Source organism: Podarcis raffonei, chromosome 7 (assembly GCF_027172205.1).
Source record: "Podarcis raffonei isolate rPodRaf1 chromosome 7, rPodRaf1.pri, whole genome shotgun sequence".
NCBI classification, from domain to species: domain Eukaryota; kingdom Metazoa; phylum Chordata; class Lepidosauria; order Squamata; family Lacertidae; genus Podarcis; species Podarcis raffonei.
Genome location: NC_070608.1, coordinates 67241205 through 67267574, shown reverse-complemented (window position 1 = coordinate 67267574; position 26370 = coordinate 67241205). Strand labels below are relative to the sequence as shown.

The window sequence follows — 26370 nt, the reverse complement described above, 5'->3', positions numbered from 1 at the left end:
GGATGCAATTACTATGCTCACTTTCCAGGGAAAAGGGCCCAGTTAGATATCACCTGGCACAAAGGAAGCCATAGGAAGCTGCAAGTTTGAGTAAATGAAGAGTAAGAGGGTGATGCTGCTTAACCCTTTCCCCTGTAGACAATTTGCTGCTGCGAAACCTCTCCCAAGCTGTTTTTCCAACCCAGTTAAATCATATTTTTTTAAAAATCATATTTTTTTTTAAAAATGGAAATATGAAACTCCCATATGTGGTAATACCAAATTAATGAAAATACATTGGTACCTTGGGTTACAAATGCTTCGGGTTACAAACTCCGCTAACCTGGAAGTAGTACCTCGGGTTGATAACTTTTACCCAGAATGAGAATGGAAATCATGTGGTGGCGGCAGCGGGAGGCCCCATTAGTAAAAGTGCACCTCAGGTTAAGAACGGTTTCGGGTTAAGAACGGACCTCTGGAATGAATTAAGTTCGTAACCCAAGGTACCACTGTATTGGTGAAAGTAGTAAATATCAAAGAAATAATTGTCATTATTGATAATTATAATTCCTTCCCCCAAAGCTCCCCTCCAATATAAAGGTAAAAGTAAAGGTACCCCTGACCATTAGGTCCAGTTGCGGATGACTCTGGGGTTGCAGCAGGGGCGCTCACCCCGTCACGGGGATTCGAACCACCTTCTGATTGGCAAGCCCTAGGCTCTGTGGTTTAGACCACAGCTCCACCCACGTCCCTCCCCTCCAATATACTTTTCAGGCAATACTTTATCTGGAACTGTGATTTTCCTCCTTGAAAGAAGGAATAGTCAAATTACTTTTAAAACATGGTGATAATGGCAGCAAATCAGTTCACCACCTTAAATTGAAGGAATTAATACTATTCTAATACTGCAGGAATCCCCGTGACAGGGTGAGCTCCCGTTGTTCGGTCTCAGCTCCTGCCCACCTAGCAGTTTGAAAGCACGTCAAGTGCAAGTAGATAAATAGGTATTGCTCCTGCGGGAAGGTAAACGGCGTTTCCGTGCGCTGCTCTGGTTAGCCAGAAGCGGCTTAGTCATGCTGGCCACATGACCCAGAAGCTGTCTGCGGACAAACGTCGGCTCCCTCGGCCTATAGAGTGAGATGAGTGCCACAACCCCAGAGTCGTCCGCGACTGGACCTAAGGGTCAGGGGTACCTTTACCTTTAATACTGCAGGTGTAAGAAGATTTTGGATTTCATTCTCCGTAAACCATCTTTTGGGAATTACCTAACTAAAATGTTGCAGAAATTGGTAATTGCTGCAAAACCCCTAACAAATAGTTATTCAAGCAAATGGAATCAGAACATGAACATTATTTTATTTTGGATTTTAAACCGTTACAGAAGAGCTTTGACTGATGACCTACGGTCTCCATGATATAAGTGCCAAATGTTCTAAGAGTGCACACATCATAACATGAACACAAGGTGAAGCTCAACATGTCAAAACCAAGTCTCAAATCCACTTGATTTTGAAAGCAGATATAATGCAGCAGGCAGTAGAAGCAAGCAGTAAGAAAGTAGGTATGGAAAATGCTGGGTCTACACAATGCATATGACAGTAAAGAGTTCAGTGCTCTGAAAAATGTTTGTCAATAAATGAAAAATGAAGCACTGCAATATAGAACTATAAAAAGTAAAGTGCAGTTTCAAAGATGTGTTCTCAAAAATGTCTTTGAGTAGATTTCAGAATATCATTTGAATTGTATTTCTGAGCATATTCAAAAATTAATGTAACAAATATTTTAACATATAAAGCTGCCCAAAAGGGAAAAAAAAACTAAAGAAACATAAGCTAGTGTTGTATTGCAACTTTTTACTTCATTCATAAGCAAATTTCTACCAGTCCTATGATTTCAGAAAGTACACAGAATATGTACAGAAAAACAAAACCAAATCTCATGAGAGTAACCATACAGTACTTAATAAACTCAGAAATCTTGTAAAGCACAAAGCATCTACAAGGTACAATTCTATTAACAATAATGCAATGTGTTACATTATTGATTATCACTTGTCTACAACAGGGGCAAACTTACAAGGCACAACTCAGTGCTGTGACCGCAGTGTTGTAAGTTACATTCAGGCACTTCTCTAAGATGAATAATTCTTAGCAAAGGCCTTGGGAGGCGGGGAACCCATATGCACTACCCCTATACTGTGTTTAAAGAAATGTCAACCCATTCCCAATATATTTAGTTATTGAACTAATAAGCTAGACATTTGTAGGTAGACTCTGAACAAGACCAACTTCCCTTGGCACCTCAGAGAGGTTTGCTACGCCGTTCCCTACTTGGTCCCAAAGTTTCTTTGCAAATGAGTCCAGAATTATCCTTCCCTCAATGGATGGCTTGCTAAAATGTGGTCTGCAGGGTTGTCCATGGATTCTTACCCAACAGAAACATTCCATGAAAACAGGAGGGGGGAGGAAACGTTCCTCCAAAATATTTATTTATTTTTTAAGCTATTTTCTGGTAGGTTGCACAGTGACAGGTGTCTATTGGTGTTAAAAACAATGCTTGCTGCTTTTAAGGCAATGTCTGAATACCACACAGCAGAAAACAAAATACAAAGTACCAGTTCACCATTACGCTCAGTTAAGTACTGGCCTTTTTAAAAATGCAAGTTCTTCTTTCTCACTTCCCAACCCCAATTTCTTTCGCTATTCTTTATAATCAACTCCCATGTAACTACATATATTACCAAATGCTGCATAATTTCAAATGGAGAATTTCTTTGCAGACAAAATTGACTGACGCTGAAAACACCAGGCAATCAATGTGTCTTCTGCTCAACTTGTTTTGTTTTTTAGGCTGGGGTGGGGAACCTGTAACCCTCAGATATAGTTGAACCACAACTTCAATCATTCCTGACCATTGCCAATATTGGCCAGGTCTGATGAAAGCTGAGAGTTCTATGACATTTGGAATGTCACAAATACCCCATCCCTGTTTTTGGTCTATAGGAGTTTTATAATATTGATAAACTAGGACTAGTATAAATTACCTGAAATCCAAACTTAAAAAACTGCAATAGCTAAAGGGGCTGTTACATGTTAAAGTGTTTTCACCACGTTTTCCTTCTTCTTCGCCACAAGATCCCATTATCATGCTCTCAGAAGAAGACATTTAATAGATATTTCTGGAAAGTGATAATATAAAAGCTCAAGGGTCCTTGCAAATGGCTCATCAGTTCATATGGAAAGGAAGGAAGGCGCAATTCATTTATTGGCAATAAAGAGGCAAGAATTCCAAATAAAGAAATTTAGGGTCTCAATGGTCTTTGGATTAGCCTTCCTGTCCAAAATCTTCTGTGAACTTCTTTAGTTTTTCCAGGTCATGTTCATTCACAGTGGGCTTTGTGTTGGCTAATGACCTCAGCATATCCGCCTGCCACATAGAGAAAAGCAAACAGTCAAGAGCCAAATATTTCTCCGTGTAAACAAACTACGTGCAATTAAAAAGAAAAGTCACCAACATACATTTGCCAACTTCACAGCTCAATGACACAATAGAGGGGGGAAATATAAGAAGCAGCCATGAAGATACAGAAGAGCCAACACATTTCTACATATATTTTACCAATCATTCATGTGACAAAGATGGAAGCTTACCAATATTATTAAGCAACCATGATACTTGAGACCAGGAAATCTCTGTCACCACACCTACTTTAAATTACAGGTAGTTAGACCCATGCATGTCAATTACTGCTTGACAACACGATCCTACGCATGTTTACTCAGATGCATGTTTAATGTAAATCACCCTGTGATCCTTGGATGAAGGAAGGTAAATAAATTGATAATCAATCAAATCAAATCGAATCTAATCCTGAATAAGTGTTTATGAAAAGTGTTCGCAGAATGACTTCTGGGCCTCGTGAAATGACAACATAATGGTAAGAAAGTGAATGAACACTTCCTCACACACTCCAAAGGTTGGGAACAGATATGAGAACAGATTGTTAATCAGTAAATCTATTCAGTATTCAACAACTTCATTATTCAATGCATTTAATGTATATAACAACTATTAGAGCGATCATGTAAAGCAGATCAGTATTGTCCTCATATTGCCAAAGGGCTAAGGGTGTGTGCTGACCTAACAAATTCATGGCTGCGGCAACCCAGGTACCAGCTCTGTCTCATAGCTACTAGGCCACACCAATTCTTGACATGACAGAATCACGACAATTCCACCATCACTCACCTGCAGAATCAGCATGCATTTGTCTTTTGAAGCCTGTACTTGTTAGGAACCCACATTAAAGTACAGGGCAAGTTATTAAGTTTTGATCCTCCAAGTGATATAACTATACCCAATGAATCTTGAAGCCTCAAGGGTAGGCAACAATGTAGGTTAAGGTGTTCACCTTGACCCCATTCACCATATTTTTATATTTATCTCCTAAGGATGTTCTTTGTTATTTTTTAAACAGACATAACAAACCCTTTTGTAAACACAACATACACAGATTTGTTAGAGGAATTCATTACTATTGGATGACTAAAGTACCAGGCGGAACCATGAGATTTTGCCAAAAAAAGGTACCACCAGCAAGTTTAGACTTGTTAAAGGGTATAATCCCAGAAACAATATCCACCATATGCCTGCCCACTGAACAAAAGTTTAGGAAGGAAAATGAGAGCAAATTATGTGTTATGGAAATAATAATAATAATAATAATAATAATAATAATAATATAAAAAAAAATATCCCACCCTCCCCAGCCGAAGCCAGGCTCAGGGCGGCTAACAACAATCAAATAATCAAACATTCTAAAAACATTTCATTATAAAAATTAATTAAAATCAAATTAATGGCAACCATTAAGCAAAATTCTGTGCAGGTTGCCAGAGGAGGGAGTCAGGCTGTGCACTGACCAAAGGCCTGGTGGAACAACTCTGTCTTGCAGGCCCTGCGGAAAGATGTCAGGTCCCGCAGGGCCCTAGTCTCTTGTGACAGAGCGTTCCACCAGATTGGAGCCGCTGCCGAGAAAGCCCTGGCTCTAGTTGAGGCCAGCCTAACCTCTCTGTGGCCTGGGACCTTCAGGATGTTCTTATTTGCAGACCGTAGGTTCCTCTGTGGGACATACCAGGAGAGGCGGTCCCGTAGGTATGAGGGTCCTAGGCCGTATAGGGCTTTAAAGGTTAAAACCAGCACCCTAAACCTGATCCTGTACTCCACCGGGAGCCAGTGCAGCTGGTATAGTACCGGATGAATGTGATCTCACAGCGAAGCCCCCATAAGGAGTCTCGCTGCGGCATTCTGCACCCGCTGGAGTTTCTGGGTCAGTCTCAAGGGCAGCCCCACGTAGAGCAAGTTACAATAATCCAGTCTGGAGATGACCGTCGCGTGGATCACAGTGGCTAGGTCAGGGCGAGAGAGATATAAGGGGCCAACTGCTTAGCTTGGCGGAGATGAAAAAATGCCGCCTTTGTTATAGCTGTAATCTATAAACAAGCTTTCATTTCCCTTGACCACTGGACAGGTTGTGGGAAGCAGACTTTGATGTAATGAAGTCATTATTCAAAAATACTTGCAAGCCTTCCTCTTTTAAGAAAGAAAGACTCAAGAGAAATTACAAAGCTTGTTGGGCACATGGATTTTTGTCAGTGAGCCCCATACGGGATGTAACTTTTATGCTAGAGTTGAAAGAAAATGCAAAAACTTCACAGATACTTAGAAGCAGCAAGCAACTTTTAGAGCCTTTTCTCTTTTAACTCATTTGCAGTTCAGCAGATTTCCATTTATTCCCTACGTTTCCAGACAAAAATGGCAGAAAAAGATTGGTAACAATAAAATTCACAATACAAAATAATTCGCAGCAAAGAAAGCAATGATAACAATAAAACAAGCATGCTTGCTTGTTTGTTTGCAGTAAGCCATTGTTTGGCTTACCATTATTGGAAAACCAGGTCAATAAGGTGGATGTCCTAATATTAAATGTTTGATTGTTATTATGATGTTGCTCCTCCATATCACTTAAGAATAACTTGACAACAAAATATTGCAGTCAAGAGCCACAACTAATGACTTGTTTTTCATCCTGTATTTTCATAGGGTAAAGTTTGTTAATTATATCTCATGGCAAACTGTTTTTGAAACTGGAGGATACTTTCAATGTCAGTTTTAGGATACAGGAAGGAGGCACAAATCCACTGGGCACACCCAAATTAGATATTTCCTTTCAGCCTTAGACAATATTATTTGTGTGCAAGCGGTTTTAATTTTGTACTACCACAAATGAACAATATCCTTAATAATGTGGTGGAAGGGGTATTGGGGCTTAAACTAAACTTCAAACTTATTTATAGAAATGTCTGCTGTTACTGTGTGGGAACTGATATTTATTTCAACAGCGAAAAAAGCTCCAGAGTGGGGAGCTGTAGCTTTTTGGTTTTGTTGATTCTAATTATGTAAAATAAAGCACATGAACTGATTTTGGGATGTACTTCTTCACGGACTTACACTGACAAGGGGGCGGAGGCAGCAGAGTTGATTAAATATAAAATTATATGCAGTTGTTTTGTATACTGAATTCAATAATTTTATAAAATATCTAATAAATAGTTCACATCTCCCATTCTAGCGCACTCACCACCTTCTTCAATCAATATACTCACCTTTTCACTCTGCATAAACCACATCCAGTCTGGAACTTTTACGACAATAGTAGGTATGTTTTTGTAATAGTGGTGGTTGAACTTCAGAGGAAAGCAGCAAATCATTTATATATAATTCTACACAACTTATATTGAGTGTCATTTTCCAAGTATTTAATGCAAGGCTGTGAGGAGATACTGAAACGCTTCACCTTTATCATCTTTATGTGGAACAACCACATCCTAAGCATTTATGCACAAAGCAAGAAGGGTCCACATAAAGAATATCAGCTAGTGCAGGAAGGTTTAGGACAGGAATGCATGCAAGGGCACACTCACACCTTCTAGGATGGCAAAGCACAACAGGGAGGAGCTTTTTTGATTGGAGAGAAGTTGCAGGAAGAAGGGACATATCTCTCTTGTGAGCAATTGAGCACACCCATCACTAAGCCATCGGAATTATATCAGGTATTCAGTAAGCCCAGGAATTAGGACACTGGTTTAATTATAAGGCTGTGACCTCTGGCAGAGCTAGTCCAAGGCGAAAACATCCATAGCAAAACAAAGACTAACCATTGCAACAACAGGCTCCAGTAGTTTATCCCCTGGCACATCCATCCACGTCATTTCAATGGCACTTGGTTCTCCCGGAGAACATGGAGTGAACAGATCTACTTGAACGTCTGGATCAGACAGTGATGGTCCTTTCACCTTTGGAAGAAGCAAGAGTAAATGCAGGAGTAAATGCATTTGGAGGTTCTGTTAAACAAGGTCAATGGTAAAAGGCATACCTGTTTATCTTTAACAGGAAACAAGTGAACAAGGATGTGAATCTAGAACATAAGTGGCATCCTGTGCCAAAGGCAATGTGACTTTATAGCAAGCTTGAAAGAGCAAGAGAATCCACAGATGTAATTATGTGGCATAATTAAGCTTATTTTCCCTGTTTACTTCGCCAAGTTTTAGACCCAAACCCACATCTATGGAAAGGCAGGGTTGCACCTGTACTTATAGTGTGCCTTAAGAGTAGCACTATGTACTTCTTTAGACTTGGCTATTGCCATACAGTGGTACCTCCGGTTAAGAACTTAATTCGTTCTGGAGGTCTGTTCTTAACCTGAAACTGTTCTTAACCTGAAGACCACTTTAGCTAATGGGGCCTCCTGCTGTCGCTGCACCGCTGCTGCACAATTTCTGTTCTCATCCTGAAGCAAAGTTCTTAACCCGAGGTAATATTTCTGGGTTAGCGGAGTCTGTAACGTGAAGCGTATGTAACCCGAGGTACCACTGTACTTGCCCAAAAGCTTGGCTAGCGATGTTCTGTGGATTTTCTGGCAGACCAAGTCATACCAGGCAGGAAGAAAAGCATTAATGCTATGTAGCACATGAGAGAAATAAACTTGGTTTAGTACCATAACCAGCACATCCTGTCCTGCTTGTTATGTTCTTGTGATGGGGCATTCTCAGGATACATTTGAACAACTACCAAATCCATTCTGTGGAGAGCTATAAGGTAAAGGTAAAGAGACCCCTGACCATTAGGTCCAGTCGTGACTGACTCTGGGGTTGCGGTGCTCATCTCGCTTTATTGGCCGAGGGAGCCGGCGTACAGCTTCCGGGTCATGTGGCCAGCATGACTAAGCCACTTCTGGAGAACCAGAGCAGCACACGGAAACACCGTTTACCTTCCCGCTGGAGCGGTACCTATTTATCTACTTGTACTTTGACGTGCTTTCGAACTGCTAGGTTGGCAGGAGCAGGGACCGAGCAACAGGAGCTCACCCCGTCGTGGGGTTTCGAACCACCAACCTTCTGATCGGCAAGTCCTAGGCTCTGTGGTTTAACGCACAGTGCCACTAGAAAAGAGTAAATTTACTTGGCAATCAGAACTCAACTGCATATAAGCTTCTGATGCTTTGCCAAGAAGACCTGCTAGTAAAGTTCTTTTTCTGCTGCCCGCCTTTATAACTTTCAGAATTTTTTGATGAAAAGACAGTGTATATAATCCAAATACGGAAAACATGTTTATATATTTTTAAACAAACAAGCCAGATTTTAGAAAGCATTTGCCCAAGATAACACCACTTAAAAAAATAAGAAAGGAGCCCCTTTCTCTGCACAGTACTTAGCACCAATATTCATGATTCTCCTTTCTGGGACAGACAGTTGGTTGTCTACATTCTCAAGCATGTCGAATTTCAGGCAGAATCTGGTATCATGTCATGACTTGCAGCCCTTTTAAACCAAATGTGATGAACTATAATAGGAAAGGACATTTGTGTGTAAGCACTGTTGTTGTTGTTTTAAAAAGTATCCTAGGACTTCTGGAAAATTTGGGATAGAAGTTTTATGCAAAGCAAGGATCACTTTTAAAATATAAATATAGCTTATGAAATAGGAGAGGATACAGACAAATAGACAGGGATGACACTTTCCTCATATACAGTACCAGCACTGCAACCATCAAGTAAAATCTTAAAACCATAGTATTTGATTTAAGGTGCTGGTTTTGACCTTTAAAGCCCTTCATGGCCTAGGACCCTCGTACGTACGGGACCACCTCTCCTGGTATATCCCATGGAGGACCTTAAGGTCCATAAATAGCAACACACTATTGGTCCCGGGCCCTAAGGAAGTTAGATTAGCCTCAACCAGAGCCTGGGCCTTCTCAACACTGGCTCCAGCCTGGTGGAACGCTCTGTCTCATGAGACCAGGGCCCTGTGGGACTTGATTTCTTTCCACAGGGCCTGTAAGACAGAGCTGTTCCGCCTGGAATCAGTTTGATTCCCTCCCCCTCTTTCTTTTTCCTTTCTCCCCCTGTGAAGAGGCTGCATCCTAATGTTTTAATGTTGTATTTTAATCTTGTTTTTTAAATTGTATTTTAATCAACTTATTTTTATTATTGTTAGCCGCCATGAGCCCGGTCTTGGCTAGGGAGGGCGGGGTATAAATAAAATTATTAATTAATTGATTGATTAATTAATTAACTAATTAAAGATGACTGTTAAGACACTGGTAGGGAATAGCAAGAACCAAGATATGGTGTTGGCTCTCTCCTCGACAGCTTGCCTGCAGGTGTGGTCATTTTCCTGTTTGATCAATGAGGCACAAGAGTTCCGCTGAAGCCTGGGATTTGTTTCGGCTCTGCCCTTGCCAACTGTGTGTACAAACACAGAGCAGTAACATGCTTATACCTCCTGTTTTCAGCTCACCACTGGAGAAGGGAGGCACAGGTATATGGGCTTCCCTCTACACAATGGGGGCTCAGAGAATCCGAGTGAAAAGGCCGAGCAAGCTGATATACCTGTGCCGCACTTTCTCCTTGTTGGCTTGTAACTGGAACGGAGAGATGCGTTAGTTTGCCAGAGCACCTGCAGGCACCAAAGTAGGCACCTTGTTATGAACTGTTCAGAGTTGTGTTGTGTTTTCCGCCCTTTCTTCCCCAGCTGCAAGTTGAGAGGTGCAGGAGGCTTCCCCTTAAACTTTGTGCTGCATTACAGAGAAACCACACGTGACCTGGGACAAAACCCTGCAGTGGAGTCCTGAAAACAACCACCTGTTGACCTCTGATGAGCATGCAGAAGAAGAATTTAGAAGTTCCAGTTACTCACTTTTTTAAAGTGTGTGGCCGACTGAACTTTCCTAACCGGCTGCATTAGGGCGTCTCGTACTATTATGCTTATGTCGGCACCTGAGTAGCCATCGGTTCGCTTCCCCAGCTCTCGATAATCTGATTCAGTCAAGGTGTTCTGAGTGGTCCCAAGGTGAAGCTTGAACATTGCAGTTCTTGCATGATCCTCAGGTAAGGGAATGTAAATGCGCTTCTCAAACCTTATTAGAAAAATCACAAACAATGATGCTCATCCATACCCATAACCAGGGTTTTTTTCCAGACAGGACTTACCGGAACACAGTTATGGCACCTCTCAGGTGCCACAGCCATTATAAAAGAACAAGGGAGGCATTTATGGTAAGTTCCGCCATTTCTTTTCCTAGAAAAATACCACTGCCCATAACAGATTTCATGCAAATTCAAGTTTGTTTTTCTAGCACAACTAGGGAGGAAACAATGGGTTTCCTGGAGAAAGGAAATTATTAATTTAAATGGGTCTACTCTGTAAAACACAGTTGACTATAACCCTATCTTTATACTACAGTTTTTGAAAAATCCAGCCATGGATTAACAGCACCCAGACAGAGAGTTTTAAAAGCAAGTATTAGAATCCAGGTCCTTTTGAGCTGTCCAATTCTTTTTCATGCTCGTGACAAAATTATTTTCTACGGTCTAGAGAAATAATAAAATAACTAAAAGTTACTGGTTGTTTGAATAAAATTCAGGAACTTGTATTTTAAAATTCCATAAAAGTGCACTGTACGCCATATTTATAGAACTGCTTACGCACTAAATCATAGCCAACATATTTCATGTTCTTAAAGCAAAAAAATTGCATGGATGATTTAAGAAGTATTGCAGATGTTTCACAATACAATATTAGTTTGTTCCATTAAGGGACATACTAAGGCAAGCATTGGATGCAGTAGTTCTGACTTCATAAAGCATGATCTGGCCACAAGGGTTGAGGCTGCATGCATACCTTTGCACTCTGCTTTGATGTTTCACTCCTGGTCTCTTTTAACAATCTGTGCATTATATCAGAAACAGGAATCTGCTTAGCAACTGACAGCGGAGGATGCATGGGTATAGTGCTTGCTCCCAGTTTTAGTAAACAAAGCCAAACTAATAGGTTCACAGTACAAAGTAATCCTTGTGGTTTGTTTATTCTTCTGACAAGATTACTCAAAGATCTTATAATTACTTCTGTGAGCAGAATGAAGAAACATTTTGTTTACAGCAGCCTGGTTTCCACATCACACTAAGCCGAACCATGGCTTAGTATCAATGTGCAAGCTTCCAGGAAAGAGATTGTGGCCATTTTGCATCTCTCTGTTTGTACTGCTTTGGCATGAAGCCATGACTTGATTTAGCGAGTCGTCTGAATCCAGGTTCATGCTGTAGCTCTCCTGGATGAACCATGAGGTAGGGTAATCCTTAATTACAGTTCACACTTAGCCTGGAGAGAACTAAACCATGAGCCTGGGTTCAGATAGCACAGTAGGCAAAGCCATGGCTAAGCTCAGCACAGCAGTAGAATGACCAGGGGAGAAGGGGAGCTGCAAAAGGCTGCAAAAGGCTGCAATTCCATCACCTGGAGCCCACACACTTGGGCCAAGTCACACATTGGCTTAACATGGTGTGTGAACCGCGCCAATGCATTTAAATAATATGTGGCCGCACAATCCTATAAAACTGTGTCGCTGCACCGACATAAACAACTAGTGCCATCGTAGGTTAACTGAAGTACCGCATTTTTGCTCCATAAGGCGCACCTAGTTTTGGGAGGAGGAAAACAAGAAAAAAATATTCTGAATCCCAGAAGCCAGAACAGCAAGAGGGATCTGGCTTCTGGGATACCGTGTGGCTGTTCTGGCTTCTGGGTTAACCGTGCCAAGCCTCTTCAGGGCAGCGGGATGAAGGCTCCCCCTGCCCGAAGAGGCTGCGCACGGCTAAGGCAGAAACCAGAAGAGGCGCTGCGCAGAGAGGGAGAACTGCGCGGCGCCCCTTCAGTGAAGCTGGAGAAGGAACAGGAGGAGACCGTTCTGTTCCTCCTCTGGCTTCGCAGGACAGGCTCTGCGCAGTGCCCCTTCAGCGAAGTGGGAGGAGGAACAGAAGGGGCTCTGTTCCTCCTTCCTCTTCGCTGAAGGGGCGCTGCGCAGTTCTCCCTCTCTGCGCAGCGCCAGTCGCTCCATAAGACGCACTCACATTTCTCCTTACTTTTTAGGAGGAAAAAAGTGTGTCTTATGGGGCAAAAAATACGCCACCAAAGTGGAGCAAAACTGTCCAGTGCTTTCTGTCACCCACTATATTCTGATACTGATGCAAGTGGTGTTCATTGCTGCTACTGCTACATGCTTGGGCTGCAGTGCTTTGTCAGCACCAGGAGAGAGGTGTTACTATACCAGAGGTGGACAAGTAATCCTGCAACCCTGACTAAACTGCAAGCAGTGTCACTTTGACCAGGACAATAATGAATTTATTTATGTTATTATACCTTACCTTCTTCTGATGGCAGAATCTAGAACCCAAGGTATGTTAGTAGCTCCCAGAACCAAAATTCCTTCATTGTCTGTTCCAACTCCTAATCAGAACAGGTGAATTTAATCAGTGACTATAATAATAACAACCTCTAAGCAATGTATAGCACGGAGAATGAGAAACACTGAACTTAGCATATTTTAAACACCATAAACTTTTATCTCCACAGATTTTCCTAGGCCGGCTAATGAATGCTAGGCCACAGACAATCATGTTATATAAGCTATCATATTACTTTAAGTAGCCATGCCAAGAAAATGATCTTACCTTGCATCTGAACTAAGAACTCTGTTTTAATTCGTCTGGCAGCTTCGCTCTCATTTTCACTTCTGGAGCCACAGAGAGAATCTATTTCATCAATGAAGATAATTGAAGGTTTGTTTTCTCTGGCAAGCTGGAACAGATTCTTCACTAGCCTGTGGAACAATTTAAGTTACATTACAGCAGGACAGCAACACGGAAGTATTTCACATGTTTTCCGAAATTCAGTTCTTAGTTCTTAGCTGCTAATCTTCCATAGATGATGAGATACTAGAACCTTTATAACTAAGAATTGCCTTTTATCCAGTTGCTTCATACAAAGTTTGAGAAATTAAACAGCAAAGTTATTCGTTCTTGGTCATCTCTCCATTGATTAGAACCATTATCCAACTGCTCAGTAACTATAATTTCAGGACTCTTTGCAATATAGCTGAAGAACAACATTTCTAGATGTCATAGTATAGAGAAACATGAAAGACATGGTACATTGCAGAGCAGATTATTACACTTTCGAGATGATGTAGCTGAGAGTTAGTCTGAAGGCCTACATGCCTGAATGCTATTGCAGTCCCTCACTGTCACTATGCATCTGCTTTGGGCAAAGATCAAATCTAGAACCAAACTAGGCTGCCGCATAGCTATTCAGGCTTTGTCCAAAGTGAAGATCTTCCTGAAAAGCAAACTCAGATCTAACTCATAGATTTGGTGCATGCAATCCCAGACTGTCTGTTAAAAATGGTTGTGTTTCCTCCTCCCAAGCTCTCCATAAAAAGAAAATGCCAGGCAGGGGGAGGGAGCTTAGTTTTCTGACTGACATTGCTAGCTTCCAACAAGCAAATGACCAGGTCCCATCCCACCTTTATTTCCAGCAACGGTGCTTTGGGAATGATCTTAGTTCATGTCAATTGAGCAGGAAAAAGCAAACAAACCCTCAACTGATTTTCCTGACAGTTCCCTAACTCCTGCACTTATCCTGAAATTTTGTAGGTTATTTAGCATACAGGTGCTTCTACAATGTATTCCATTTTCATACAAATTGCACCACCAAGTTGGGGTGCAGAAGCAAACTCCTTCACCCTCAAATATTAAAGGCTCCTTTTGAATAAAACCTCTGAACTTTTCTATCTGAAATGTGATATGCTTCCTTCATTCAGAAGAGGCGATGCCCTGCAAATGTAACACTAAGAAGTTAAAATGTTATAGTTATCCCCTTTAAAAAACCTAAAACCACTGCACTTGTCTGTCTGAAATTTAACTGGCTTCATTCACTTAGAATGGGCAACTATGCATGAAGCAATTTTGTCTTGGTACATACCTCAATCCCCAATTCTTCCTCTTTTTTTCTTATTCTCCCAACCCCACAAAACAGGACCCCCCTCTTTATTTCATGAAGGTACTTTTTAATATCCAAGTCTCATACATGAACTACGTATGAATAGCCCAGGAACGATATTGCATTTTCCAAACCAGTCAGACATACTGGGTCCAGACACCCCACAGAGAAGTGTATCAAGGAGTGCCAGTGAGCAATTTAAAAACTAGGAAGCAGAGGGTGGTACTTCCTCTAGAACCACACAGCTCTCGTTCAAAGGACCAGTCAATCAGTTCCTTCCATGTATTTCCCCATTCTTATGCATTTCCCTTCAGTCTGTTTCTCCAAGCAGAGCAGAAACACCCTTTTTCCAAGTTGCATAATTTTTCGTTTCATGGGGGGATTAAACAAAGAATTTGAAACCTGTGAGATTGTTGATAGGTAGCCACATTCATCTATCGCAGCGTCCTAGAAAAATGTTAAAGGCTTTTTTTTTACAGGAGGTTTTGTAGACAATATATTTTATATAACACAGGAAAAGCACCTATTAGAATACTCAAATTGCAGTTACCTTATCCCTTGGTTCTCATACAAGAGCAAAGGGGTCACTTGAACAGAAATTAAGGCTTGGCATGTGGGTTCACGATCCCTGAAGAAGTGGAAGCTTCCACCCTTTATAGCTTTAATACTTACTTTTCACTCTCGCCCAACCATTTTGAGACAAGGTCAGAAGAAGATACGGAGAAGAATGTAGAATTGTTAGCTTCTGTTGCAACAGCTTTTGCCAAGTAGGATTTTCCTGTTCCTGGGGGTCCAAACAGAAGGATGCCCCTCCAGGGGGTTCTCTTCCCTAAGAAATATAAAGTGTACATATAATATGGGGGGGGGGGAGTAATTAGAAAAAGCATCAATTTGGAATTGATTATGGTACAAAATAACACCCAACCCCTGCAAATAATCACTTGTGACATAATTAAGAGAGGTACTTCTTGCTTTTATTATCATTTATAAATTACTTCCATATGTATGTTTTTGGAATTATCAGAATAAAATATGATATTGTCAGCAGGAAATTAGATTCCTGCCAACAGCTACACACAGGATTGTACCAGAAAAAAATAAATACAAGGTACTAATTCTGGTGCACCCTTTTTACATGTTGAAAATGTTACATTCTGTTTCAGTCTAGGGCTCCCATCTATCAACTCAGCACCAGATTCCCTGCCTAGGGAAATACAAACATGCAAACAGACTAGGAATGCCCAAATGTGGCGTAAAGTGCACCCTAGCAGCTCAGACTGGTATGACAGCAGCAACTATTCCTGATCAGCTGAAAGGTTAGGACACCCATGTACACAGATGTTCAAGCAGGGTACTTCGCCCTACAGCCTAAACATTTTAGGGTTTTGTAACTGAAAGACAATATATAAAGAAATACCTGTGAAAAGATGAGGAAATTTAATAGGCAATATTACTGCTTCTTTGAGAGCTTCTTTCGCTCCTTCTAGCCCAGCAACGTCATTCCATTTGACATTTGGTCGCTCCATGACAATAGCACCTATGAAATTGATTTATTAAGACTGAAATCCTCACAAGGCAGCTTACAATATATGGACAATTAATAAAAATAAACAGAATATAATCGAACAACGATTTAATGTGAGACATTGGCAGCAGCTAGAAGCATCATAGTTCAACTAAAATATTTTAAAATTATTTCCACTGCGAGATCCTCAAATTATCAAATCATTTTAAACGGCTCATTGTTTTCCAGTTTCAAAAAAGAACAGTATCACCACTGAAGTAGAGCACTGATAATTTCTAGTCTAACGTTTACAGAAGAGCTTCTTCAAAGGCTCCAGTACTTGGAAAACTGAAGTTTACATCCTGGCACTGACAAAGCTATCCTATTCTCAAACTAGGAAAAAACAGCCCTATAGTATTTCACTTAACAGACTCCAATTAAAGGTATCTGAATTTTTACATTTTCTTTGATCTGTAGAATGATTTTGATTGGGGTGGCCGGGTCATAAAGTCTCTCTCTCATGACCTTCAAGTGATCTTTTGGGAAGACGGAGGAATGAACACGGAAGAAAGTATCTGCCCATTGTGCAGTGCAAGGGAATGTAACCATACAGAGCTGAGCTCCGTATCTTCACCCAAACTGTACTGCATGGGTAGTACTATCATCCCTTACAGCCCAAAAAGACTGGTACTGACACTGTCCTTGCAGCATAACAGCAGAAGGAAGGGAATGTGAACGGATTGCCTCTGCAAAGCAGGGATACCTCCCTCGGCCCTGGAGCCTCATGCCTGTATCATTTACCATCAGTGGCAATGCTAAGTAGTCAATCTGATTAGCTATGTAGTTATGTATCTTCTGCAAGAGAATCCTGAATGTCTGGGATCAAGCAGGGAGAGAGAAAAGACAATTACACCAGAGAAGCAGAGGGAAAGAGAACAAAGTGGCTGCAATCAGCTAGGAGGGAAAAAGGGGGTACATTTGCACTCCCCCTTTTAAACTGTAACGTTTGTCCAGTTATTAGGCTGATATTAATTAGATGTTTCAAGTTATCTATCTTGCAACTTCTGCCCTGTTCATTTGATAAAAAGACTTTATTCAAGATATTAAGTGCTTGATGTAAAGCTACCTTGGAGTTGATTCTGCAACTTCTTTTTCTCAGGATCATCCGATTCTCCTTCCCCATCACTATCATTCCTAATTTGGGTATAAGGAAAAAAATAATGCACAGCTAAAAGACAGGCTCTTCCAGCCAAGTTCTTGTTGCTTTAAATGACATTATTTGTAAACCCATCTCATAACATGCAAACTCGGACTTCAAAAAACTTGGAAGCATATAATTGTCAAAAGATTAAGGGAATAGTTGTGTTTTTGTAGGTGGATGTTACAAAAAAAGATTTTTCTTATGCAGCTTATTAGTCCGACCCTGGCTCATGGTAATTTCCCATTACTCAAAAGTAATACAATTATAGTGGTACCTCTGGTTACGAACTTAATTCGTTCCGGAGGTCCGTTCTTAACCTGAAACCGTTCTTAACCTGAGGTACCACTTTAGCTAATGGGGCCTCCTGCTGCCATTGCGCCGCCAGCACATGATTTCTGTTCTCACCCTGGGGCAAAGTTCTTAACCCCAGGTACTACTTCCGAGGTAGCAGTGTCTGTAACCTGAAGTGTTTGTAACCTGAGATGTTTGTAACCCGAGGTACCACTGTATAACTTATGCACATTTAACACCTGCGGTTTCAACTTTATGTGGCTGAAGGTCAGCTGGCTGAATTTCACACAAGTTAAATGCATGGAAGGCAGAGAGCTTAAAAAGCTTGTTTTGCAGAAAGAGCTTTCAGGCTCTAAGACTTGCTTACTGGGCTCCAGGAGGGTCTCATGAGACCTCATGGGAACTTGGATGGCCCCACAAGATCTCATGACAGCATCTCAGAGTCTGGTAAGGCCCACTCAGCACATGGCTCTGGATAGGGTAAGGATGTTCACGAAGGGACGGTTCCAAGATGATGGCTTGAGTATACACATTTTTCCATATAATTGCCACCCCACAAACATAACCCCCGCACAAGATAGAATCTTGCTGTAAAATAGTTTTATGAAAGAGAACTTGGAGCAAAAGAAATATAGGACGTGTCAGCACACAATAGTCCTTGGAACCCCTGATCGCCAACATGCTGTGGAAGGCAAGTCCTTTAATTTTTCCATGCACTTCCTTTTCAGTAAGGAAGTCGGTGGTTACAACACAGAAACTGCTGCTGCAGGAAAGAACCACACAGTCACTGAAAGTTATGTCCCTGAGGGAGCTCCCTACCCAGTATGAGCCTTGAGCTTCACCGCCCTCAAAATGGAGAAGTAGTGAGTGAAGTGGGCTGAATGATACCTATTTGAATACAATTTTCTTTCTGACATTCCTGTTTCATCCCAAGAAAGAATGGATGCTTAAAACAGATACCATGTCGTATCATTTAACTCTACTGCTTTTAGGATCTAATATAGAATGTGCGATAACCAAGTCATAAAATCACCAGTAGGGCCACAGGTCTTGAAATATGGTGTTTTCCACGCACTGTTCCACCACCACTGAAAGCATTAAATACTAAACAAGCAAACTTGGAGAATGTTGCAGTACATGAAACTAACATACCCTTTTTCATCAGTTGGACCAGATTCTTTGACTGGTTTGAGGGGAGCTTTTTCTTTCTTTTTCAAATACTCTTTCAGCTTTTCCGCTCTGTCTAGATACTCCGTACACTTTGCTCTGATGCTTTGTTTTGCTTTGTCACCCTGTGCTTCATCTGAGAATGAAAAGTTTTTTGTTTTGCGTTATAATCGAAGTTACAGTGTACCTGTCTTGAAGCAAAACAACAAACCATAATTAGACATCCCCTCCCTCCCTATAAATAACAAAAAATGTTATAGTCACAATTACCCTCTCCAGGTGCTCCTTTTTATTTTAGTGCACAGAATGCATTATTTTCTGAGGCAATTAGTATGACTAGTTTTGTACTCAGTTTTCTCAGTGCAGAGGTTCAGTTTCCAAATACATCATTACTGGCCGTTAGCCTTCCATTTATATAAAACTGATGGGTCAGTCTTCCAAAAGATCTCCATTTCCCTTTCTTAGTCCCAATTAACTGATTTAATTTATGATCAAAATGTCATTAGCAAGACCATGGCATGTAATTTGGAACCTACTGGCGTAATTTCCAAGAATGTGAAGGAATGTTTAAAAACATAAAAATCTCAGCTACTTATACTTCTTACATTTGACAACGTGAAGAAAATACTGTACAGCATGTTGATACAAGCGGAGGGCTTCCTCATAGTTTCTTGCTTTATCTTCTTGCGCTGCCTTGCTAGCAAGGTCTATTGCTTTCTGTTTAAAAGGAAAGGAAAGAAACATGATTAAGGTTAAAACAATTAAATAAGTTAATCCCAAGTGTTCGTAATATGGGAATGCAAGAAAACAACAGGACTGCATTATATGCTGAAATGACACCTTCATTTTCAAATAGTCAAGAGGCTTTATACTGGCTGGATTAGAATGCTACAGTAAGCCATGGTTAATGCTGTATTGTGAACCTCACTTCTGTTTCACTTCTCCACTTCTCAGATATTGAAGAACATCCCCACAGCCAACTAATGTAGGCAAACCCAAGGATCTGTGTGCTCACAGTGGGAGTTTTGACTCCCTCCCCTATATACAGTAGACCCTCACCCTACAGTATTACACACTGCTTTTGAAACTCTCCACAGTAAAACAAAAATTTTTTTTGCCACATTGGACAGGAGAAATAAAGCCCCCTTAGATGCTCCAAACTAGTTTTACAGTTCTGTGGATAATCACCTATATTCAGTACAATTTAAGGAAGCAGTTATCACATTACAATTAAAAGCCACAGAATCACTCTTGGGAGTCATTCCTGTGTCCAAAAGCATCTCATGCAGATGATTTGCACAATACTTATAGAAACAAACATGAGACCAATGAAACTTTAGCATGATACAGAATGAAACTTTTGTTGGAGAGTGTATTTTTATTAGTTTGTATACATTAGTATTGTTAATTGTTTTAATTTTGTATTATGTATTTTGTGCTTTTATATTGTAACCTGTGTTGTGAACCACCCTAAGACCTATGGCAGGCATAGGCAAACTTGGCCCTCCAGATGTTTTGGGACTACAACTCCCATCATCCCTGAACACTGGTCCTGTTAGCTAGGGATGATGGGAGTTATACTCCCAAAACATCTGGAGGGCCGAGTTTGCCTATGCCTGACCAACGGGTATAATAAGGGCAGTATACAAATTTAATAAATAAAAATAATAAAATAATAACCCAACTAGCAGAGTTGACCCATTGAAATCCATGTAACTTAAATTCCCATGGTGGGTCTGCTCTGATTACTCCAGTGGGTAGGGAGCAACAGATGTGGTACTTCTCTTTCATGAACTTTCCCCCATTTATTTCTCTTAGGCTCCAGGCTATTATCTTCATTATGATTTCAGATTTTAAACATGCCACTTGGAAAGTAGGCATTTTAGAGATAGGTGTTTTGTTCGCTTTTCATGTTGGGTTGTTCCCTTTGAGAGGACAGTTACAAGGAGCTGCCAAGCTATGGGCAACACATATTACCATGGAGGTAATGCTTCCTACTAAGATGGAAATGGTTTATGTACCACACAAGGTATTTCAATATCTGTGCATATGTGAATTAAGTGTGCTAGAAATTCTTAGCATTTATTAATGCAGATCTTTTAAAAAACTCTGCAAAGATAAAAACTGTGTGTGTGTTTGTGTGGATACAATTGTGCCCAAAATTGCTTTCAGAAACGTTCAGACACCTCACTCAATTACAGAAAAACTTCCACTGAACAAAACATTACTTAGTATATTACACAGGACTTTTTACAGAAAAAAATAGAATACACCTGGATAAAGCAATCCACATAAAGTCATACCAAGGTTACAGTGGCGTAGCGTGGGTTGTCAGCACCCGGGGCAAGGCAAGTAACCCGTGGATTTTAGCACTCGAGTGCGAGCGCGCCCCCCCAGATGTTGCGGCCGGCCCCCCCTGCACCCCCCATGCTACGCCACTGGGGCTGGGGGCGAGTGAAGGAGCCAAGGACACCCCCCCAAAGGCTCAGCAGGAATTTATTAAATTTATTATTTGCGGAGCCCCCGCGGGCCGAGGCAACCAAGCCCCCTGCCCTCGGGCGCCTCCCCGCCCCTTCCTCTCCTTGGGCTGTAGGTGGAGCCCGCGCTCCGAGGCGCTCCAGATCCGGGCTTGGCGAGCGCCTCTCCTCCTCCCGGCCGGGTCCGGGGGCTTCCAGCCGCGCTCCGTCCTCGCCTGCCCCCCCCCGTGGCTGAGACTTGCGCTGAGAGCCGGAGCCAGTGGCGCCCCCTTCCGCCTGGAGACCCTCGTCCGCCCGCCGGCTTCCTCTCGGAGGGTTTTGGGAAGCACAGGGCGCGGCGAGGCCCCTAGGAGCTCTCCTCCCTCCCAGTCGGCAGAAGCAGCTGCCGCCTGTGGCTGGGCCGAGGGGATGGCGGCGGCGGGGTGCGGAGGCTGCCCGTGCCGGCCAGGCGTCGGTGGCGGCGTGGGCGCTGCTGCAGCGGCTGCTCCTCCTGCGAGCAGTGAGTGGAGCGCAGCCGCAGCGGCGGGAGGCGCGCGCGCACTAGGGCGCAAGGCTGGCGGTGGCGGCGGGGAGCCCGGCGGAGGAAGGAACTTGTCCCTTCCCTCTGGACTCGCGCCCCCCCAGATGTTGCGCCCGGCACCCCTGGCACCCCCCCATGCTACGCCACTGCAAGGTTATGTATTTTGAGCTATGATCTTTCTGTGAGTGCACAAAGAAGATTTTACCCAAAGTTACCAAGAAACAAAAATACATGCACTGAAATCTTGAATTAGGATAAATAACTAGTGAATCCCTAAGCTACTTACTTTCCAACAAATGAAACTAAGGAACTACATTAGTAAACAAAAATTTAAGAGCCTGAAAGTCAACCCATCACGTATCTGCTCTTTCAAGTTGTATGCAAGAAAACGTCAACAAATAAGTGCAAATAAGACAAAATGGCATTTTATTTACTCTCTAGTTCACGGGTGTCAAACACAAGGCGCGCGGGACGAATCCGGCCCGCCAGACCTCGTCATGTGGCCCGTGTAGCATTTCCAGGATCGTGGGACGAAACTGGCCAGGCAGCCGCGGCCCCGCTCCCCCGGGGAACGTGCCCCGTCATCCTCCGCTTCTGCCTTGCTCCCTGTGACAGGAATTCCCCAAAGTGCATCAGGATCTGCCGCTTGCCCAGCAGCCCCGGCGCCGCCTTGCCCCCGGCGCCCCCGCCATCCTCGGCGCAGGGAGCGAGGGGCGCGCAGGCAGGTGCTGCCCGGCGGAGCGACGGCTCCTTCCGAGCAGCTGGCAGCGTCTGGGCATGACTGGCCTCCCGCCTGGTCCCGCGGCGGCTGCAGACGCGGCCGAAGCAGCGCAGGGAAGGAGACGCCCGGCCGCCCAGCCCAGCACACTCCCGCTCTCTCTCGGCGGCCGGGGAGCGGAGCCAAAGCGGGCCCCCACCCGAGTGGCGGCTGTGTGAGCCAATAGGCGAGCTGGGGGAGAGGGGGAGGCGGGGCTCCGGAGAACAAAGGAGGGAGGGGGCACCCGGGAGAAGGGGGCGGGGCGGGAGGAGCGGGGAGCGCGGCGCGGTGCCCGGGACTCCCCAGTTCCGCCGGGTTAGAAGCCGGCGGCCTACCTCTGCTGGCCGCGGAAGGCAGCCGGGTCTGGGTCGCGCCCCGAGAGCGGCGGGGTCCCGCGCGCAGCCTGCCCTCCAGGCCGGGAAGCGGCTCCTGGGCTCCGCCTGAAGCTACGCAGAGCCCGCAAGGCGCCCTCGGCGCAACTTGGCCGGGGCAAAAGGCGAAGCTCTGGAGGGAAAGGCGGCCGGATTCCCCTCCTCGGTGGGTCCGGTGGTCTCCCGCCTCCTCTGAGGAAGGGTCTCTTCTTCAGCTTTTCTGATCCTTCGTGGCCCCGTTGGGAGAAGCCGAAATAAATAATGGCCGTGCCATTAAAGTTCTCTCTTTTATAAAAGGGATCCTAATAGAATCGTAGAGTTGGAAGGGATCCCCAGGGCTATCCAGTACTGTACAACCCCTGCAGTGCAGGAATCTCAGCCATAGCATCCATGGCAGACAGACATCCCACCTCTGCTTAAAAACCTCCAAGAAGGGAAAAACCTCCCGAGGGAGACCATTCCCCTGTTGAACAGCCCTTACCAGCAGAAAGTTCTTTCCCATGTTTAGTCAAAATCTTTATTGTAACGTGAATCCACTGGTTCGAGTCCTACCTTCCCTAATGGAAGAATACAAGCTTGCTCCATTTCCCATGCGAAATGCCCCTTAGACATTTGAAGATGGCTATCATATCTCTTCTCAGTCTCCTGCCTTAGGTTGGTGGATCGGTGGACCTCCCATGGGAACGTAGTCCAGAGGGAGCATGCCTGGACTAGGAACCCTTGACTGAATGCTGAAATCCTCACCACAGGCAGGAAACTCACTGCCATCAACAGAGGAATAGCAGCGCTTACTCCCCATGACCCTACAGTAGCTGCTGCAATAGTATTTTGACAGGCGTGTGACACCCATATCTTTATCCCAACAGAAGTGCATGCTTTTAGTACTTTCAGGTGGGATCTGTCTTGGTGGTGCATCCTGGAGGCTGCTCTTTAAAATGAAGGCTAGGGACCCTGTGAAGATTAAAGCACCCTGCCAGCTGATTATAAAAAAGCTGGCGGAACTGGGGATTATGACCTGGCCTAAGGTGGTGTGAGTGTGTATTCTGTGTCACTCCCCTCTACACTTGAGGTTCTGGAAGTGCAGTTGCGTTCCCAGGTGCCAGAAATGGTGGTACCTCCCTTCTTCGCACTAGAGCACGGGTGTCAAACACAAGGCCCGCGGGAAGTCACAGCTTGAAAAAGACAGTCAGACCTAACGCCAGACATTGATGGACTGACCTCAGGAAAACGATGTCAGCCATCTAGTCAGAAAAGTTAAAAAAAAGTTAATGCCTTGTGTTTGCCATATGTGTAATAAAAAGTGTTTGGCAATATTTGTATGTTTTTTTTAAAAAAATACTGTCTGTTACCAAAAATCATTTTTCAATAAATTGTACAATAATTGTACATTTGAATATCTACTTGCCATTATTCTGACTATGTTTCTGCTTTCAGAGCTAGTTATTACTTACATTATTACAAAAAACAGTAATAATTAAATGCAGTGACAATAATTTATGATAATAAAGAGCGGACACATAGTCCTACAGATACAACCGGCCCTTTGAGGGTAACCAAACTGCTGATGCGGCCCCCGATGATTTTGAGTTTGACACCCCTGCTCTAGTTCCTGCAGTATATGAAATATTGCACAATAGAAGTGAAACCTACAAATTATGTGCAAATTATGCAAGGGGGCAGGTGGCAGAGGTTACATCAGGGGTTTGGGAACCTTTTCAGCCAAGTAGTCCAGATATTTATCTGTAGTACCTGTAGATATTTATCTGCAGAGATTTATCTGTAGTGCATGGGACCAACCATCTGTCAAGCATCTGGCATCAGGTGATTGGAACTTACCGCAGTTGGCCCATTGAGGTGGAGGACATAGTTCAAAAAGCTTCCTAAGCTCTCTGCACCGCATTTATCAAATGCCAAACATTCAACTAGTTGTCAGGTGTTTGAGAAGTGTTGCACAAAGCTCTTCACCGACATCACTTCTACCCACATGGTCAGTAAGTAGTAGGGGGAGATCTGTGCCAGGGGAGTCACACCAACACCATTTCATAGCAAGGGTGGCAGGGCCAGCAGATAGTCATGTCTGTTCAATGCAACACACATGGAGATGGACGCAAATGGGATTGCATTGCTCTGCCCGTCAGATAAAAATTATTTGTCCAGCTAGTTTTGATTGTATAACCAAGGCCTTAAAACCATGGTTAAACAGTGATTCTCCTAACCTACCTCACAGGGTTCTTGTGAGAATAAAAGAGAGAGGGAGAAGAACACATGCCACCTTGAGCTCAGTAGAGCATGAGACTCTTTATCTCAGGGTTGTGGGTTTGAGCCCCACGTTGGGTGACAAATTCCTGCATTGCAAGGAGCTGGGCAAGATGACCCTCGCAGCCCCTTCCAACACTACAATTCCAGGATTCTCTAAGTAAATAAACTAACAAAATAGATTAAGAACACAGTGCTGCCTCTGCAGAAACAGAAATGCATTCTGCACATGCCCCGAGGCACCCCATTGCTTCTCCCAAGGTGGTGTCTGGATAGCTCGGCTGGGTTACAGTGTGGCTCCGATAATGCTGATACAGCTGGTTCTATCCTTGTATGGGGACAGTTGCACATTCTTGCACCGCAGGGGGTTGGACTAGATCAGAGCTTTCCAAACTGTGTGTTGCGATATGTTAAGTGTGCCGGCTGCAGCATGCAGGTGCGTTGTGCGAGCGCTTCCCCCGGAAAGGGGGTTAGTTTCACCTCAGGTTTGCTAGCCAAACCGAACTGCTGCATCGCGAAATGATGCAGGTCTTTAAAAAAAGTAATACAGTGGTACCTTGGGTTAAGTACTTAATTCGTTCTGGAGGTCCGAACTTAACCTGAAACTGTTCTTAACCTGAAGCACCACTTTAGCTAATGGGGCCTCCTGCTGCCACCGCGCCTCCAGAGCACAATTTCTGTTCTCATCCTGAAGCAAAGTTCTTAACCTGAAGCACTATTTCTGGGTTAGCGGAGTCTATAACCTGAAACGTAACCGAGGTACCACTGTACTAATAATCACGATTAGTTTTGGAAATCTCTGGCCTAGATGATCCTCAGGGTCCCTTTCAATTCCACGACTCGCTGTGTGAGGCCAAGGCCGAAGCAGTAGTAGCTCAGCAGCCAGCCACCATCCTGACAGCTCCGAGAGAGAGAGAAAGAGACGCTTCCGGGGCGCTGGCAGGTCAGGTGAGGCGAGGCGCCTCCCCCTGCTGTTCGTTCCCACGTCGTGCTGCTTAAGAGAGAGGGAAAAACGGAGGCTCTCTTTCTCGTATGAACCTCGACATTACGAGAACCTTTCGAGCGGCAGGGACTCCTGTCAGTTAAGAGGCAACCGTCCATGTAGCCCCAGTCAAGGTGAGCCGCCTCACGAAGGGACTCCTTCCCTCGCCCTCCCTGCCTCGCATTCGCTACACACTTCGGAATTCTGGCGCGGCTCCCCGTCACGCGCCCAACAACCCCCGCGCCAGGTGCTCACCTGCAGGTTGGATGTGGCCGCCATGATGGGCGGGGGCTGACGGGGACGGTTTTTCCCGGGGAGACGGAGAGAGAGAGAGGACAAAGTTACGTTGACAATTCGCGCTTTTCTCCCCCCTCTCGCCTGTATACCGGCTATACAAGGAAGCCGCCGCCAAACGACGATTAAAAAAAACCCCTCACGCTACTTCCGCAAGCGAATCCCACAGCCGGCTGGA

General features: G+C 43.7%; 1 protein-coding gene across 1 annotated transcript; it reads right to left on the bottom strand.

Annotated features, from left to right (window-relative positions):
- Positions 1-1812: 1812 nt before the first annotated feature.
- On the bottom strand, positions 1813-26370 carry VPS4B (vacuolar protein sorting 4 homolog B). Its single transcript, XM_053397053.1, has 11 exons — positions 26154-26370; positions 19141-19252; positions 18521-18671; positions 17003-17070; positions 15790-15909; positions 15045-15201; positions 13046-13194; positions 12740-12821; positions 10236-10455; positions 7197-7334; positions 1813-3405 (listed from the first exon to the last, which is right to left on the bottom strand). Exons 1-11 carry the CDS (start codon positions 26175-26177, stop codon positions 3304-3306), a joined length of 1323 nt encoding a protein of 440 aa, XP_053253028.1. The 5' UTR covers positions 26178-26370; the 3' UTR covers positions 1813-3303.